Consider the following 18295-nt stretch of genomic DNA (forward strand, 5'->3'; position numbering starts at 1 on the left):
ACGGGCTCTTGTTCCGAGTGTAACGTTGTCTTGGCGCCACCAGAGGGAAAACATGCTTTCAGTTTCCAGGACAGCAAAACACCGATTGGATAAGTAAGGTAATGAGGTTGAGTGGGGCAATACGAGTGTTAATGCTAAGCCATTAGCAATGTTTCATCGACAAAACAATACTATTGATATTAAAATACAACATAAGTCTACACTATCATTTAGAGAACTGGCCGAACTGGAAAAGTAATCGTTACAGTCATAGAGATATGGTAATCTAGTATCCCCTGGAGAAAGATGACAAATTCCTTCGCACCTGCCTAACCAGTTCTAACCCATTTGCTTGTTCTTAACAGGTGTCAGTGATGAAAACGTTCCATGGGAATTGCGGTAGCTATGGAGTGATTCAATTGGTCCACGGATGAGTCTCGGCTACATAGAGGATTCTGTGTCTCGCATAAGGTGTGGTCTCGAACTGGGGCTCCTTCCCACAGCGCGTTCGGCGGTCGATATAAACACTACACGGGAGAAAAGGCACATAGTAGAGTGGCTGCACATATACAACCATTTCGAAAGATAATTTTTAGATGTTCATGTTAAGACATTTCTACATGTATTTAGTTTTAATGTGTTCATTGCATTCACCAAATGGATCGTATCCGTGACAATTTGATAACTTTTTAGCTTAAACTAGGGTAGCTCGAGGAACACCACACGTTGTTGTCAAACTTCTTAATTCAGATAAGGCAAACAAAACACTTTAATTCCGTGTTCTGTCTTGCAGTGTTGACTATTAATAACTAGACGTCAGAAACAGTATCTTCTGGGTCAGGGGCGCGCTATGCGGTTACTGTGCCGCTCTCAACCTCGGGACTGATCTTGCTGCATAAGTGGAGTTTCATATCTGTCAATTAAAGGTACGTACTTAGTACTCAGTATTCATAAAAGTCACTTTATTTTATATTTGGTACCCTAGAATTTGCTTAACATTTCATGTTTGTTTTTGAGGATTGCAAATTATCGTGACCCACTGCCGTTGCTACAGCAACAACCGCCAGAGTGTTTACGAACTTGTGCATTAATAATCAGGTCGCTTACTGTGTCAGGATAAAAATAACAACGCTACTCCAACTCTGCAACAGTGCTGAAAATTCGACAGTAGGGGACCCTAGAACAATGGGATAATAGGACATTGGAACAAAGCTGCAACTTTGTTTGATACATTTTCACTCAGAACAGCTGAAGACTGGCAAACTGGGGGTTAAGCAGAACTTGTGTCAGCTGCTGGGTAGTGGCCCACTAGCTGTAACATGGCCTCCTAGAAAGACAGGAGCTAAGCGACCTCGAAAAGACAACAGAGTGGCCTGTGTGCGAGGTGATTATTCAGCCTGACTGCTACACTCACACCTGTTACTGCTCATCCACCTTTTGCTCAGTGCTGCCTTCTGCTCATAGGCTATAGACTAAGACATCGGCCATAGACACTCTGTAGACAAATAGTCTCTTTTGGCACTTCAATTGAAGTGGCTTGACACGGATTTGCAGATAGAAACTGTAAGAGAGACCCCCCCCCCCCAAACATGTTAAACATGAGATGCACTGACTTCAAGTCAAGCATTTCTGTGAGAGCATTGATATATAATGTTCTCACAGTTGTTATATAATATATAACTTCATTTAGCTTGAAGCTGTCGCTTCAGGAAGAGTTCCTAAAATTTCATACAGAGAGTTAAATTGACAAATCTTTGATCAAATCTTTTCATTTACAGATTATCCTATTCTCTTCAAAGTAACAATGCACTCTCAGATTAATAAACTGTTTGATTAGGTGCAGGGTATCTCTCATTGGGTTCCTTTAACAAAACTTCCATTCTTGGGCCCATTCCTGAAACACTTCCCTGATGTGTTTTCCAGTCTGCTCTGACATAATGGCAGGGAAGGCCTTGTGCCAGCGAGGAGCTGAGGGTTAGAAGGCCATACTTCCCAGACAACAGTCTCCATTGTTCCCTGCCTAAGCCTCCTCTGGGCCTCTACCGTTGGGAATCGTAGAAAGGGGGATCTCAGATTTCCCCCTGAGAGGATGGAACGCTTGCTGTTTCCTGTTTGTTTCGTCACGTGATGAAGGCTTTTCCTGTCCTGTGAAAGGGTACTAGGTCGTTTCAGTTTGACCCTCTCAACAGAAGCTGCTTCTGTCATGGAAAATAGTCCCAGTAGTGCACTGTCTGTGGTTAGTTACACAGTTATGGAACCTTTATATATTTTTAGGTATCTGAGGCCAGATATGCCTCCGCCTCCCCCTCCTCCTCCACCTGCACCCCCGCCACCCCCCCCTCCACCCAGTGCTCCCCCTCCACAGGTAAGAAGTGACACAGTATCACTCGATGTTCAAATCGATTGATATAGACACACACACTGAGTACACACAGACAAACTTGCAAAACACACTCTCCATCCCATTTCAACTGCTGATGACCAAGCAGGTGTTTATTTTCATTATTCATTAGAGGTACAGTTACGCACAAACAGACAGATACACACAGTGACTAGAACTTAGTTGCTCTGTGGTGTCATATTTCCTGCCGAGGCTCTCATGTTTTATTAGTACGTCTGCGGGCAGACACAACATGTGTCACAGGAACACAGTGCTTGGTTGATGCTTGATAATCCAATTAATCAGCCGTACAAATGTATTTGTCTGTATTTGCTCTCTTCCTCTTTGTTTCTCTCTCTTGCTCTCACTTTCTTTCTCTCTCTCTTTCTCCCTCTCTTGCACTCTCTTTTTATTTCCGTATTTCAGTTACGGTCAGAGCCTCCTAAGCTCAAGCCTAATGCTGGAGGTGGAGGTGGAGAAGGAAGAAATGCCTTGTTGGCAGACATTCAAAAAGGAGCAAGGCTCAAGAAAGTCACACAGATCAATGATCGAAGTGGCCCACTTGTTGACAGTAAGAACACCTTCTACCATCTAACTTAATTTATATGTTAACTGAAATTCTTTAAACATTCCATTCTGCTCTGAGAGTCAAACACACACACACACACATGCAGACGGCTTACTGCTGTCTGAATTTCAGCACTAAATTATTCTCACATGGGGCTGTTGCCTCTGACTGTGAGTCATTCTCACGAGAAAGTGACAGAGGAAAAGTGACAGTGTGTGTGCGAGAGAGCATGTGTGTGTGAGAGAGAGGGAGATGAAGAAAGACATACAGTTCAAATGTTTGTCTGGACTGGCAATTTCTGACAAAAGAAAAGCACGAACAAAGACAAAATACATTAAACAAAAACAGACTGAAAGTGAAAGAGAGAATGAGAAAGGAGAGAAGAGGCTGCATCATTCGGTTAATAGAACGTCACACAGACCTTATCTGCTCTCAGCTATATGCGTTCATGATTACCCAGTAAGGCTTTCTTCAGTCAACACACACATCGACATAAACACGACACACTTCAGCAAGGAATGCTCTGTTGAAGATAAGGACAGAGTCTGTGTAGTGAGAAATTCATGACAGTACACAGTCACCACTGTGTGTTTGGCGGATAATTGTTTACGCTCTATTGCAGGAATTTGTGGAAGAGTTCTGGAACCCAAAGACTAACCTTGCTACATAGCAGTTTATTTTACCCTCATTTATAGCACAGGTGGTCAATTCTGAAAGTGTCAGTGTTATTCTGTTGATTCTGTGTGTGTGCTAATCCTTAGAGCCCAAGGGGAGTGTTGGAGATGTGTCATCCACGACTAGTGGTGCCCCCCAGGGGGGCACAGGAGGACTGCCTGCTTTGGGACCCAGTCTAGGGGGGCTCTTTGCAGGGGGCTTCCCCACGCTGAGACCAACGGGAAAGACCCCAGGTAGATAAAAACGACTTCTCCCTTTTTGTGTAATAATCTATTGCTCTGTGTCGTCCTGTCGATCCTCTCACACTGTATCGCTCATTGTCTTTTGTTTTTCTTCCTCTCATTCTGTGTGTTGTAGTTTCTCGCTCCAGTTCATCTGCAGGAATGAAGCCTCTGTGGAACCCTCCAGCATCCCCAGACAGCGGCAACGCCCCCTCCCCCTCCTTCTCCTCCTCACCTTCCTCCCCCTCCTATAGGCCGGCTGAGAAAGCAAGCCCCGCCCGTAGGCCCAGCCCCTCAGCCGCAGCACTCCCCTCCCCCTCTCACAGCAAGTCTCCCTCCTCCACTGGCCCAACCTCCCCTCCAGTTCCATCCGAGCCTCCTCCCCCTCCCCCACACGCCTTCCAGGACCGGCCCTCCAACAAACCTCCGCCTGTCCCCACCTGCCCTCCCCCTCCACCCCCGTCCCAGCTCACCAAGCCCACGTGGCTACCCATCCAGCACGCCCACCACACCCACCTGCCTCAGCCCTCCACCCCTCCGCCGCCCCCTCCTCCCCCCTCTATGCCTCCTTCAAACCTCCCAGACCGCTCCTCTGGGATCTTCTATCCCCCTCCTCCGTCCCCCACCATGCTCCAAGACTCCAAGTTCCCCATGCTGCGGGACAGCCCACTCGGACCCCCTCCGCCACCTCCCCCTCCTCTCCCTGCTTCATACAGCCCAAGCTGTGCGTCCTCACTGCCCCCTCCCCCGCCCAAGATGCCCCCAGTGCCGTCCCCGGCCATGCGCCCTGGAGTGCCACCGCTTCCCCCCTCCTACCCCTGCACCGCCCCGACTCGACGTCCACCTGCCGTGCCCAATAATGCAGGTATGAGGGCACAGGAGAATGCTTTAAATTGTAAAGACTATGCAAAAATGTCAATATATCAATGGATGACGCCTCATGATGGCCTATTTGACTTTTCATAGATTGTTAGGTCCATTATGACACACTGCATTATCTGTTTTCTTTCCCTCCAAAAAGCTGGTGGGCGGTTGGCTCCTCCTCCGGCCCCGCCAGCACGCTCCCCGTCGACTGAGCTGTCCAGCCGCACCCTTCCCCCTCCACCACCCCCCCTCCCTCCCTCCATCCAGAGGAACGGACACCTGCACAGCCTGGGTGAGGCAATAGCTGCCGCTGCTTTGCTAATCGCTGATGTATCACCAAAAAAAACATTTGAATGCCATCAACACCATTGAACATTGTATGTCCTGTGAAATAACAGCAAGATAAGATGGTGATGGGCAGGATAGATTTCCGCCATAGGGAAATGATGTAATAATTCTGTTTTCATTATTTAACCTTGCAGATGACTTTGAGTCCAAGTTTCAGTTTCATCCCATAGAGGACTTTCCTCCTCCTGATGAGTTTAAACCCTTTCCCAGGACCTATCCTAGCAAAGAACTCAGAGGTTTGTGTGCATTTACAGGCACCGGAAAAGTATGCTATATGTGGGGGGGGGAAATCCCCTCCAGACAGTCTTTGCCAGACTGAATTTTTCAGTCTATCATGTTCACTACCATTGCTCACTGTCACTTTCTCCCCCTCCTCTCCCATCCCTCCTTTCATCCTTACCTTTCTTCAGTGAACTCCAGCACACAAGGGACGAGGACACACCTTCGATGATACGAGACTACACATCCTTGTCTTTGTCTACCATAGATCAAAATCGCTCTTCCTTGTCCACATACAGTGAGCAATAAGAGTGGGACCTCCTTCCAAAGTACGGTTAATGGCTATACAGAGTATTACTGGACCCATATCTACTGTGTTTATATGTGGCCTGTGTGGGTTATGTCAGCAACCTGTGTGTTTCATGGAGTGTGTATATTTGTGTATGCGAGTGTTACACTGGGTCCCGCCCAGTACTGACTATGTGACCTCTAACCTTTTCCAGTGTGGAATGTTTTGAATGTGTGTGAGAGGAGGGCTGTCCCAGTCCCTACAGTGCCTTCTCTCTTCTTTCTCTCTCTCTCTCTCTCTCTCTCTCTCACTCAGAGACACAAACACAGAACATTAATATACAATGTCCTCCAATGGGTAGATGGAAAGGCACATGTGTTACGTTGTACTATTCAACCTTACATGTGAACAATATTCTAAGGGAATACAGTGATTCACTTGAGAGCTAGGAGCTTCTGATATGTTCACACACACTTGAAAATGAAACTCAGTGAATAATGTTGATACTACAGAGCAACACAGGGATGTTTTCTGAACCTGTTGGGTTACTCATAATTAAACAGTGTCTTCACAATGGTGTGTGTCCAAAGAATGCCTCTTTTGCAGCATGGAGCTGTCAGAGTAAACAACACTATAGTAACAGGTAACCTGCATTTTTACACTGATTTGTGAAGGGCAATTGGAAATGTATTTAACTTTTGTTGTTTTGAAAGTTTTTTTCTATTGTTGTCATGTGTATCAATACAGTGAGACATGTGCTTCTCACGATATTGTTCCGTTGAATTGTTTTCCCTTTGTAATGTCTTATCACCAACACCAAGGAGACAGTGCCACCTACTGGTTATAAGTCATACATATTGTAAAGTTAATAAAAGACTATTGTTGAGACCTTGTCATTGCTAGTAAACACAAAGCCATGATTAGTACAAATACCCCTTTATGTTGACACGTTAAAGTTTCCCCACTGAACACATGAAATCACAAAGAACCTGTTCAACCAAGTCCAGTTAAAATCTGTTTATGAACTGAAATGCCTCAAAGAACCACATTTGAAAAATTCTAGTTTTTGTATTAGTTCCACAAATCCCCATCATCGCATCACGGACACCATATCACACCCAACATAGATTACATGAGCATGGGAAATCTTTAAAAAGACCTAACTACACCAACACAGAAAACGTATTGGGATAGGGTTAGAGAGGGTTAAAGTTCATCGTGTTTGTAGGTGAACTCTCTTGAAGAAATGAATCCATCTTTGTTCTCGTCTTCTTTGGTGAAGATGTCCTCCACCATCGTTTCGTGGTGGGTATCGTTGGCAGGATAGCCATGGCGCTCAAACTCTTTCCTCAGGTATTCTTTCACCTAGTGGGAGAAAAAAACACAAAACCCACCCACGTATGTGTGAGAGAGAGAGGCTCAAAGAGTCAGGTGGCTGAGCGGTTAGGGAATCGGGCTGGTAATCAGAAGGGTGCCGAATCGATTCCCGGCCATGGCAAATTATGTTGTGTCCTTGGGCAAGGCACTTCACCCTGCTTGCCTCGGGGGAATGTCCCTGTACTTACTGTGAGTCGCTCTGGATAAGAGTGTCTGCTAAATGAGTAAAAGTAAAATATACAAGATAACCACAGCTCTCTGCTCACCTCCTGTTTTGACAGCTTCCAGTCATCGTTGAGGTCCATCTCCTGGAAGGACTCGTGTGACCTGGGGCCATTCCTGATCTCCATCACCTCAATGGTGAAAGTCAGCGTGCTCTCTGGGGGGATCTTGCCTAACCATACAGACGGTCGATAGAAGCGTTGAAAATAACCTGGGTTAAGTAGGCTATCGATAGCTCACATGGATCTGGGTTGAAAATAGCTATATTAGAAAAAATGTTATTGATGTGGATACATGTGACCAAACGTGTGAAACCAATTTGATTAAATTGAGCTGGTGATATTGTTTGGAGAGAGAATGACGGGAAAAAGATGTCAAGCGTCAGAGGTTATGGGGTTAATGCATTCAAGTATACACTTTGGTATACTTACGTTCTTGCTTTTATTAGCAGATGGTCTAGTAGGCCTACTGTGTTTGCGCTTACCAGGGAAAAGCATATAGGACATTTTCACATGCTCCATGCTGAGAAAAAGTGATATGGTATAGGTTAGCTGAATTTAGTGAAACAGTATTAATATAGCAGCAGCTTCTTCCTAAGATTTAAAACCTTAAAAGTGCCACTGAAGTAATAAGAGATATGTTAGTTCCTTGTTGCCATAATGCATGTGCCATGTTCAAGGATGAGAGTGAACCCGTTTAGAAAAGAGACTGGTTCAACTGCCACATGTATGAGGAGCTAATGTGGGTGTCATGTCCATGACCCAACAGCGTGTGTTAAGTGTCGTCTACCTCTGCCTTCCTTGCCGTAGGCCAGAGCTGGAGGTATGACCAGACTTCTCTTCTCCCCAGCACACATCCCCTGCAGGCCTTTATCCCAGCCCTTGATCACCTCCTTGATGCCCAGGGTAAACCACACAGGCTGCTTATCCCCTTGTGTTCGACTGCACGCACGCACACACACACACACACACACACACACACACACACACACACACACACACACACACACACACACACACACACAATTAGATCTAATGCAATAGCGAAGCAACTTTCTACAAAACCGAGTGGTGGCGCATTAAATGGTAATTGTTGGAGCACTTTTGCATGTATCTCGATAATTCACCTGGAATGAAAGAGCGTTCCATTTGCAAAATATCCCTCATGATGCACTAAAAGAATGTCCCCATATTTTGACTTGCGGTGACACAGAAAAGGTTTACTCAAGACTTCGATCTTCACTTCAGGTTCAGGAAGTTTTCCTCCAGAAACAAAGATCAGGATAGATGTGCAAAACCAACTCAGTAAAGTCAACAACATCTTGGGCTGATATAAAATGAAACGACACGAGTTAATCCCAAACAGAATACAAAATTGGAAACATGTAAATACTGCTACACCAACGCGCGAGTGCAAGAGATTCAACGTGGCAGTGACGTCACATCGTGCAAGTTGTTGCAGGAAGTGTTCATCTGATTGGTTGAAACCCTTTAACCCCGCCTTCATAAAACCCTTTTAACAATGAGTCGTAAACTCGATGGATTAAATTAATAATTAATAATGACAAATTCTGTACATCATAACTCCATTTTATTGCTATATATATAAACAGACAGATTGATTCCTATCATGCTGGTGTAACACTGATATACAGTTCTTAAAATATATACAGTAGTTGCAGTCACAAATTTAACAGTCCTTTCACGATTCATACACTGCAAAGTGCAGAAATATTGCACACAATCCAAAGCTGGTCTAAACCTATAGGGCATACACATACACAAGCATGCAGTAGCACTGTCATCACACATAATATTGCATCAAATATATCATTACATAATAATTGATACCTAATACAACTATGTACAGACCCCTAATCTGCATAAATACCCCATTCAATTCTGCAAATACATTCTCTTAAAGTCTCCATAACTTTGTAAAAAGGATGATAGATTTCCTTCCACAGTGAGTTAACAGTCAATAAGTCAGCAATTATAGCTTACATTACATTGTACAATCATAGTTTACACACATTGCTCTCATGGCCCCTGTTCATCTCTAACAGTGCTGTAGTCAAGGATGCCATCATATAGTGTATATATCAGCTTGACCAAAACACCTCCTTTGTTAAGTCAATGCAGTTATTCAGACTGGATAAGATGGTCTGCTATTTCATAAATGACTCCCAAAACTTGAGAAGACAAGTTTGTCCTTGTACGTTTTTTTTTCTCCAGCGAGTCATCTGATTGGGACATGCCTCAGTGCTTAGCAGGGATCTAAACCACTAAACCGTCAGTAGGATCACAGGCAGCAGTAGCCAACTCTTCTTTGGTTCAGGTGAAGTACTTGCAACCAGTGGAGTCAATGGAGCAGGAGTCAGTGCACCTGAGTTGCCCAAAGGACCTGAACAGAGAGAGAGAGGGGGGGGGGGTGGTAAGGAGAGGAAAGACTTGTGAATTCACCTACATAGTGTATGTGAGAGAGAACGTGCATGCTTGTGAGTGACAGAAGGAACATACCCGGGCAGGTAGGATTTACAGCTTTGGAAGCCAAAGTCCTTCCCATCACACTCCTCCATGCCCTCATGTCTGTATCCATCCCCACAGTAGGCCCACTTACAGTCTGGGGGAGAGAGAGAGACAGAGAGAGACAGAGAGAGAGAGAGAGAGAGAGAGAGAGAGAGAGAGAGAGAGAGAGAGAAAGAGAGAGAGAGAGAGAGAGAGAGATGAATGGATGTACAGTTAGGAAATTAACATAATGTAAGGTTGGAATGGGCAGGTTCACCGGCCAGGGAAAAGAAAAGAAGGATCGGAAAGAACAGAAGAAGAATAGGAAGAATGACGAGAAGAGAGATAGAAGGGTGGTGGGGGGGGGGGGGAATTAAACTTTACTAATTGCTTTGGCAAGTGGGTGGGTTGCGTTTGTGCCTTTACAGCATTTTCCTGCTAATTTAATTGAGCTGAGAGCACTGGAGGAAAAGACAGGTTGACAGAAAGAGAGAGGGAGATTAATGAAGCAAGAGTCTTACTGCATAGTCCCTTTTCCCTCTGTCATCAAGAATACAAGAGGACATGGCTACAGCCTTGTAGGAGAACGTGCGCAACATTTGTACATTCAAAGCTTATATATACAGTATATCTATTAGTGTACGTGTGTATGTATGTATTTGTGTGTCTGCTGACACATCCAGCCCCATAACTCACTCAGACAAGCATCTGTGACGATCTTGTTGCCATCGTCACACTCCTCTCCGTTCTGACCTTGCACCTTCCCATCTCCGCACACACCCACCCTGTCGGGCACCTTCTCTGTGGACTGGAATGACTGGAACGGCTGTAAACAAGCACATAGTCAAGGTTTTATGGTACAACTAGTGCTTGAGGTACACGGAAAAAAAGTATATTTCTAATATAATATTGGTCAAACTACTGGTTGTGGTTTCCAATGATAGCTGTCTAGTTCTGTGTTCCTGATACCTGTATGGGCTTCCAGCCATCGGTGTCTTTGAAGTAAAGAGACCTCTGGTCTTTCCTGAAGGCGATAGCATTGTCTGTGTGTAAACGGTCCAGCTCCTCCTCGTTGTCCACCACAAATATCTTGACACACACACAAAGAGATGCAAGGTTTCGCACACAAACATACAATGGGCTCTTTGTTACTTGAAACAGTGGATTCCCAGCCAACGAGTTAGATTATCATACACTGATACAATGCAACGTGCAACACTGTAGAGTAAAGTCTTTACTGCGGGGACTTTGTCGTGGTTGGTTCGTTGTGTGTAACTGCCGTAAGGGGCATCGTTCCCTCCTGGTGGGGGATTGCAGTCACAGACACCTGCAGGTCCCGGAAGCCCCTTCTCACCTTTCTCTCCCACCACATAGAGACCTATAAAACAAACACACACGTTTCAATTAAGGGTTGTTATTCAATACATGTATGACATTCCCCAAAGGAGAATAAAATAGGAGTCATTCATTTAGCAGACGCTCTAATCCAGAGTGATTTACAGTAAGTACAGGGACATTCCCCTGAGGCAAGTAGGGTGAAATGCCTTGCCCAAGGACACAACATCGTTTGGCACGGCAGGGAATCGATCCGGCAACCTTCTGATTACTAGCCCGACTCCCTCACCGCTCAGCCATCTGACACCCGTCATAGTGTGTGTGTGTGTGTGTGTGGAAGGGAGAGTGTGTAAGGGTGAGAGGTGACTACCTGAGGCAGGAGGACCAGGGGGTCCAGGGTGGCCGTTCGGCCCAGATGGTCCAGTAGGACCCATGGCACCTGGAGCTCCAGAGTGACCCTTGTTACCCTGAGCCAGAGACAAAATCAGGACATGTCTACATGTATACACACATACACACACACACACACACTCTCTTAAGGTGACCTACATGGCTCTGCCAGCTGCACATAGCTGGAATAGTATGTCTAACCCTAGAGAGTTGTAGGCCAAGATGGGGTTTAAGTCTAAGATCTGACATCCTCACACTCCAGAGTAAGTCTTAACATAGACCTGGAAAGTGAGCCTGCCAGACGGAATTAGACCCTGAAGTGGACACAGCGATTGGGTGACAGAATTTGACTAGGGGCGGACATGAGTGCAACACGCAGGACAGTGAAAGGGAGAGTCAAATCTGGGAAATTCCTGAACGTGGGGAAATCAATGTCAATGGTTTACCCTGATGAACTCGACCACACTGACATGCAATGGGTGAAACACAGGAGGAGACATACTAACATTCTAGCAACCCAAACACCTCTGTCTCAGCCTCTTTAAGCTGTGTCACTTATATTTTGCCTTTATTTAGTCTCCATCCCCTGTCCCCTCTCCGCCTCACCTGTTTTCCTCTCTTCCCAGGTCGCCCAGTTGGACCCCTCCTCCCTGGAGTTCCCTGCTCCCCATTTGGTCCCATTTCCCCCTGAGAGCAAGAGAAACCAAGGGAGAGACGGCGGGAAAGAGAGAGATACAGAATATCATATTATACATTACATTTAGTCATTTAGCAGACACTCTTATCCAGAGCAACTTACAGTAAGTACATTCCCCTGAGGACCAAAGACACAACGTCATTTAGCATGGCCGGGAATCGAACCAGCAATCTTCTGATTACTAGCCCGATTCCCTAACCGCTCAGCCACCTGACTATCTGTACATTCAGTAAACATTCGGCACCACAGCCATCTTTGATCATCAGTGAATTCTCACCTTTTGTCCCAGCATCCCAGGCAAACCCATGGAGCCCTACAGAGAGACACAGCAGAGAGGGAACCATGACCTGTCTACCTGCTCGATGACAGCAGGAATAGAGTTATAGTGGCAACAGTCATCTCCTCACCTTATCCCCCTTCGGTCCCATTGGTCCTCGGTCACCATGGGAACCCTGCCAGGAAAAGAGGTGGGGAAGATAAAACGGGGGGAATACAATAATAAGCGGATGCCAGATAGAAGATAACAATTGTCTGTGTTCACCTTCTCTCCTTTGCTGCCTGGCAAACCCTGTGGAGAGATACCGTCGAGAAGCAAGTCAGTCAGGCCTCATAGTGGGGGATAGAGGCTTTCAATAGTGTGTTTGTTTGCGTGTGTGTGATTGTGTGTTGGAGAGCTGGGGGTCCAGACTACAGACCTTTGTCCCTGGTAGTCCCCTCAACCCTGGCAGACCCATGAGTCCCGAATCTCCCTTCTCTCCCTTGAAATAGAAATAAAGAGAGAGAAAGAGAGAAGACAGACAAACAGACAGACAGACAGACAGAGAATCATGTGAACCAGTTACGTTAGCAAAGCACAGTGATTCTTCATAAACATTTACATAAACAGGAGAGGGGGTTTGGGACTCACTTTGGGCCCCTCTGGACCAGGCCATCCAGGTGCCCCCTGTCTTCCAGGCAACCCAGGGGGTCCAGTCCGTCCCTGTAGGTTTGCAAGTTTAAATGAGCACAATGTTGGGTCATGTTCGAACATCAAACCTTTAGTATTCACCAACCTGTCAAGACATTCTGCTACAGACAATACACAACAATGCTCAAAAATTACTCTGACACATATCTGTGAGTAGACACTCTGGACAGTAGGGAGTATGGATCATGTGCCAGAGTTGTGGTTGGGCTAGCACTACATAATTAAAAAGCAGTCTGTGGGTCCACAAGGGGCTAGCCAGCTAGCACGCCAGAGTGATTTATCAGAGAGCTCCGGAGCACTCAGGGAGATTAGAGTGCAGAACTGCAGAGGAGCAAATTCCAGCTCAGCAGGACTGCTCCTGTATAGGAGGCTAATGAAGAACATTCAGGGAGAGGAGGAGAGTGACACTGCAGATGGAGGATGACTGGAATGGGACAGATGGAAGAAGACAGGAGAGACGAGAGGTAGAGATGGGGGAGAGTCAAAGGAAAGAGAGAGAGAGAGAGAGAGAGAGAGAGAGAGAGAGAGAGAGAGAGAGAGAGAGAGAGAGAGAGAGAGAGAGAGAGAGAGAGAGAGAGAGAGAGAGAAGAGATGGGCAGGGAAAATTCCGATCACATTATAGCAAGGACACTCTCACCGTAGTGAAGGTATGAGCGAGGAAGCAATGGATGAGCAGGAACAAGAGGAGGATGAGAGGAGGAGCATCTCACCTTTGTCCCTGGCCGTCCAATTTCTCCCTGGCAGAGGAGACACGTGTTCATTAGAGCTTAGCCCAAGGACACGCATGCACATAAACAAAGTGCACTTACACACACACACACACACACACACATAATGGTGTAAATGTTATTAAAGGTCACAGGAGAGTGGCCCTCTTCCTCAGTCAGAACAGCATCTCTCCTTCATAGTCTCATCCACTCAGACTCCACAGGCACACACACACACACACACAGACACACACACACACACAGCGTTACTTTGTCTCCCTTTGGTCCTCTGATGCCAGGTATCCCGCTATGACCCTGAAATCATCAGACAGCATTAATAAACAGCCTTCACACAACCACTCTTATGTGACAGCAACACACTGCTCTGGACACACACATTTCTAAATGGCTTCCGATCCAATTAATGAATTGGGACACAATTAACTTACGATATTCTAAAAGAATTCATGTCAATGTAATGCTGTGCATGAGTAGCAACATATCTGCGACTGTTACTACACTTTCTCTGTACAAATCAGTTCTGCTATGGTTTCTCTGTTTGATATTGTTTAGTGTCAACCATAAGATGTTCCCTTTGTAGAACTCAGATCTCACCTCAGGACCAGGGGGCCCAGGGGGCCCAGGGGGCCCAGGGGGCCCAGCCTCACAGCCAGATGGACCAAGCTGTCTATACTTCTTCTCCTCCTCTCCTCCTCCCTTTACTATCCCAATGTCACCCTTTAAAACACAGATACTAATCACTGAGACTTATACAACAGTGAGTGGCAGTATGATGTATGTGTGTATGTTTGTGTGTGTGTGTGTGTGTGTGTGTGCATGTGAATGTGTGTGCATGTGTGTGTGTGTTAATGTGTGTGTGTGTATGACTTACCGGACTACCTCGTTTCCAGAGCTGAGGAGGAGGAGGGAAAAGTGGTGGGGGTGGAGGAGACATCAGACAACAGGGCTCGAACCTCATTGGCTCCACCAGCATTCTGAAGACTGACAGACACAAGATCTGTCATTGCCTGTCAGCGGTGATGTTACATAATTGTAAATGATGCGTGGCTCTGCGACGTGTGTGTAAGAAGCGTGTCTTATGGAACACTCAATAAAGGTGACTGCACACACATGTACACCCGCGCATACACATGTCCACATATTCACACACACCACACACACGTATTAACAATCTTACCAGAAGGAGCAGATAGGATGTGGTCAAAGTGATGATGGGAGAGAGACAATACACAGCACAGGAGGAGCTGCAGAGCCAGTCCAGTCCTAACCAGGTCCATTTTGTTGTGCCCCTTTGTGTTCATAATACACACACAGTGAATTTACACGCTGCCCCTTCTTAACTCACGTTACCCTCTGCGTCCCTACTGTCTGTGATGTTGCTATGCCGGATCCAAGTGGTCTTTGCTATCTACCTTCTTCTCTACGTCCTATCTACATCCAATCTCTCAATCTATTTTTTAGTTTTTCTATTTTTTGGTAGTGTGGAACTGAGGGTATAGCATAAGCTTGTAGCCCTCCTCAACTCCAGAATCTCCCGCTCATCTGCAGCTGAAGCACACGCACAACTGTAATTCCAGCCGCGCGCTAACACCCTCTCAGCTGCGTCCGTGAGCCAAAATTAGAAGCCAATCTTTTTACTGGTACGGAAAGAAAACAACATAGTAACTGGTTCATTCAAACACAAGTGGATCAACGTGATAATACACACCAACTATTTATTAATGGCGGTACCGTTATTTGGCTACTTATACGCGCATCCACGTTGTATTGTAACAGCGCTCCGTTGTTTTGGCAGATTAGAAAAAATTGGTTGAAGTCTAACATTTAAATAGCCTAATAGATGTTCACCTACGTGCAAAATTCAGAAAAGACGCTGCACACCGGTGACTTGATTTCTGTGTAGTAAACATTTTCATTCCATATCTTTTAACGTCATGTTTACACAGATTCCAGAATCCTATTTTTGAGGGTGCATATATTGTATGCAATCGAATCAATTCGCTCACCTTTCTGCAATCCAGCTGACAACGAAAGACCGGTTCTTCTGAATGTAAAATGAATTCTCCTTGAATTGTTTGGTCCCATTTACTGTAGAAAGCCAGTCGGTGGTCAATCTATTTGATCCACTTATCGATCCGTTTCGTTCTTGGAGGTCAGTAGCAACACAGTTGTGGAAGCTGTGGCGTGCCAATTTCTTCCACAAACATGTGAGCGACAACTGGGTTTAAAGCGTAATTAATAGTACAAAAAATTAAATGAAAATGCATTTAGACCTTGCCTTTTCTTTACGAATTAAGTTAGCATACAGCTTTATCGTAGCCTATATTTTCCGTTGCCATTAAGTTACATAGATACATGAGAATAGTGAGCATTTGCGGTGTCTGATCTTCAGTGCAAGCACGTGCACGCATATGGTGTGGTTTACTGTCTGCGTCGCTCCATACTGCAGTGAAACGATGCTCTCTGCTGGTTACATCAAATCCTGCAGATTATTCAGTTAATGCTGGGAACATGCCCAAAAAAAGAGCAAAGCAGGAAAACGAGAATTACAAAGTAATTGCTGCGGAGCCTGCGGTCACAAGTAAGTGAAAAGACACACGACAGGGTTTCATCTAGGGGCAAGGAACTTTTACAGATATTTTAGATAAGTAAAGAAGGTTGGATTTAATTTCGTTGACAATCTTAACAAAAAACATTTACAAATATGTAAACATTACAGCACCAGTACAAAAGAAGCACACATGGTTGTAACAAATAGTACAAAACTACCTTAAAGAGGAATAAATAAGGAACAGGGGGTCAGATGGCTGAGCGGTTAGGGAATTGGGATGTTAATCAGAAGGTTGCCGGTTCGATTCCCAGACGGAAAAATGACGTTGTGTCATTGGGCAAGGCACTTCACCCTACTTGCCTCGGGGGGAATATCCCCCCCTGTAAACCTCTGAGCCAACTGTGAGTGTGTCTGTATGGATGTATGCGTTAGTCATGTCTGAGGTATGCAAGGTACCGGTTTGTCTAAGGAGTGTTTCTGTGATATAAGATTCATGTCACGTGTTCGTGTTTGCGTTGGCCCACTAGGAAGTGGCATCCTTTAAATAAGCCACTATGTCCTGTCTCTCCTTCTTCTTCTTGATGCCAGAGAAAATCATCTTGGTGCCAGGGATGTATTTCTTGGGGTTCTGTAGATACACCATCAGTGTGTCTTCCCCCCACACAATTCCTGAAACATAGAAACCACTATAAGAAAGTCTAGCAGTGAAAAAGTGAGACATATAGACTGAGACAGAGAGAAATGAATGCTCTCACAATGACGATCATGAGTGTCAAGTTTGGTTTGTGCGTTTTTAACATTTAGTGAAGTACCATTCAGTGCAGTGCTCAGATATGAGGAATTTGCAATGCATATCCTGCATGTACAGGCATGCAGCTCTGACTGCCTAGTCCAGAACACAGCACTGTTCTACAGTCACATCCATCACACACACATGCTGGCCCCTACCCTTTTTAATGTTAGCCTGTGTGTAGGAGTAACCAGGTGACTGTCCTGTCTTCCTGCCAAACAGACCCCACAGGTTGGGTCCCACCTTATGTCGTCCGCCCTCATCCACAGTGTGGCACTGGGAACACTTCTGGACAAACACCTTTTTCCCCTTCTTAATGTCCCCCATTACGGTCCACACGTTGTCCTGGGGAGAACATATATTACGGATGTTGTATAAAGTGTTGCTATAAGTAAGTGACCTTACATGCACGTACAACTTCGAGTGCTCCAGATGTATCGATTATCGGATGTTCAGTTTACCTAAGTCGTGAGAAGTGCTGAAAAGTAGCCCACTTTTGCGGTTCTCTTCTTTCAGCGTTTCACTATTTCTCAACTTATTTTAAATAGCCTTAGAAGAAAGCAGTTGAAGAAACCTTGGTGAAACTGCGAGCAGTATCATGCTATGTTGTTAGCATATTACAATATATAGGCCTATTGTAGGCTATTTACCGTCCCGGTAGTACCTGGGAAGTAATTTAAGTCCTAGATGATGAACGCTTTGCATGTCCTCATGTAACGCATACCATCCACAGGGTAGACTTCTACGAACTTTTCATTAGCGTTACATACTTTTTTTAAACTACCAGTAAACCATGTGAAAGCTTTTCCTAATATAGCATATAACTCGGTAAATCTGTGATACAAGAACAATGCGCATTTCAACAAGTCGGCTACTTGTAGGGAAGCAATGACATCATCAACAAACAGAAACATTGTGAATTATTACGACTGTCCCACGATATAAAAATGTGTACATACTCAGTTGATGAGCCTACTCACCTTTTCAAAGTCGAATCTACAATTGTTTAGATCGCGTTAAGGGAGTGTTCAACAATGGCCTAGTACACACGTCAAACGAAGACCCATCGCGATTGGATGAAAGAGCTGTCAGAAGATTTTTCTCCATGAAGTTGGTTACATGCCTGACACTGTATAACTTGCTTTTAATTAGAAATGTAACTAAAATAACAAAAGAAGAAATGCACTG

At 45.2% G+C, this 18295-nt stretch overlaps 4 protein-coding genes across 10 annotated transcripts; 1 reads left to right on the forward strand and 3 right to left on the reverse strand.

Moving 5' to 3' along the window:
• Window positions 1–342: 342 nt before the first annotated feature.
• wipf3 (WAS/WASL interacting protein family member 3) lies at window positions 343–6429 on the forward strand. Of its 4 annotated transcripts, XM_084695411.1 has the most exons (10): window positions 343–450; window positions 773–905; window positions 1903–2134; window positions 2254–2344; window positions 2786–2930; window positions 3689–3835; window positions 3960–4688; window positions 4845–4979; window positions 5170–5271; window positions 5446–6429. In XM_084695411.1, the coding sequence occupies exons 4-10, from the start codon at window positions 2270–2272 to the stop codon at window positions 5484–5486; spliced, it is 1374 nt and encodes a 457-aa protein (XP_084551537.1). In that variant the 5' UTR covers window positions 343–450; window positions 773–905; window positions 1903–2134; window positions 2254–2269; the 3' UTR covers window positions 5487–6429. The 4 variants fall into 4 exon arrangements, with proteins under 4 accessions (XP_084551537.1, XP_084551535.1, XP_084551536.1 ...); XM_084695409.1 differs by lacking the exon at window positions 343–450 and having other exon boundaries at window positions 463–905; XM_084695412.1 differs by lacking the exons at window positions 343–450; window positions 773–905 and adding an exon at window positions 929–1363.
• Window positions 6430–6480: 51 nt separating this feature from the next.
• On the reverse strand, window positions 6481–8563 carry fkbp14 (FKBP prolyl isomerase 14). The gene is made up of 4 exons (XM_084695657.1): window positions 8269–8563; window positions 7932–8083; window positions 7187–7314; window positions 6481–6908 (listed from the first exon to the last, which is right to left on the reverse strand). The coding sequence occupies exons 1-4, from the start codon at window positions 8460–8462 to the stop codon at window positions 6750–6752; spliced, it is 633 nt and encodes a 210-aa protein (XP_084551783.1). The 5' UTR covers window positions 8463–8563; the 3' UTR covers window positions 6481–6749.
• A 172-nt stretch (window positions 8564–8735) lies between these two features.
• On the reverse strand, window positions 8736–16150 carry LOC146295564 (uncharacterized). 2 transcript variants are annotated; one of them, XM_084695564.1, is made up of 18 exons: window positions 15773–16150; window positions 14944–15055; window positions 14638–14747; window positions 14361–14483; window positions 14016–14060; window positions 13749–13775; window positions 12979–13050; window positions 12767–12829; window positions 12613–12639; window positions 12479–12523; window positions 12349–12384; window positions 11981–12061; window positions 11355–11451; window positions 10888–11027; window positions 10619–10738; window positions 10346–10475; window positions 9662–9764; window positions 8736–9545 (listed from the first exon to the last, which is right to left on the reverse strand). In XM_084695564.1, exons 2-18 carry the CDS (start codon window positions 15041–15043, stop codon window positions 9476–9478), a joined length of 1389 nt encoding a protein of 462 aa, XP_084551690.1. In that variant the 5' UTR covers window positions 15044–15055; window positions 15773–16150; the 3' UTR covers window positions 8736–9475. The 2 variants fall into 2 exon arrangements, with proteins under 2 accessions (XP_084551690.1, XP_084551689.1); XM_084695563.1 differs by lacking the exon at window positions 15773–16150 and having other exon boundaries at window positions 14944–15397.
• A 278-nt stretch (window positions 16151–16428) lies between these two features.
• On the reverse strand, window positions 16429–18193 carry LOC146295565 (cytochrome c-like). 3 transcript variants are annotated; one of them, XM_084696507.1, is made up of 4 exons: window positions 18088–18193; window positions 17569–17656; window positions 17266–17452; window positions 16429–16986 (listed from the first exon to the last, which is right to left on the reverse strand). In XM_084696507.1, exons 3-4 carry the CDS (start codon window positions 17432–17434, stop codon window positions 16841–16843), a joined length of 315 nt encoding a protein of 104 aa, XP_084552633.1. In that variant the 5' UTR covers window positions 17435–17452; window positions 17569–17656; window positions 18088–18193; the 3' UTR covers window positions 16429–16840. The 3 variants fall into 3 exon arrangements, with proteins under 3 accessions (XP_084552633.1, XP_084552635.1, XP_084552634.1); XM_084696509.1 differs by lacking the exon at window positions 17569–17656 and having other exon boundaries at window positions 18088–18174; XM_084696508.1 differs by lacking the exon at window positions 18088–18193 and having other exon boundaries at window positions 17569–18079.
• Window positions 18194–18295: the final 102 nt, after the last annotated feature.

This window comes from Hypomesus nipponensis, chromosome 4, assembly GCF_054491055.1.
Source record: "Hypomesus nipponensis isolate SF chromosome 4, ASM5449105v1, whole genome shotgun sequence".
Lineage (NCBI taxonomy): Eukaryota > Metazoa > Chordata > Actinopteri > Osmeriformes > Osmeridae > Hypomesus > Hypomesus nipponensis.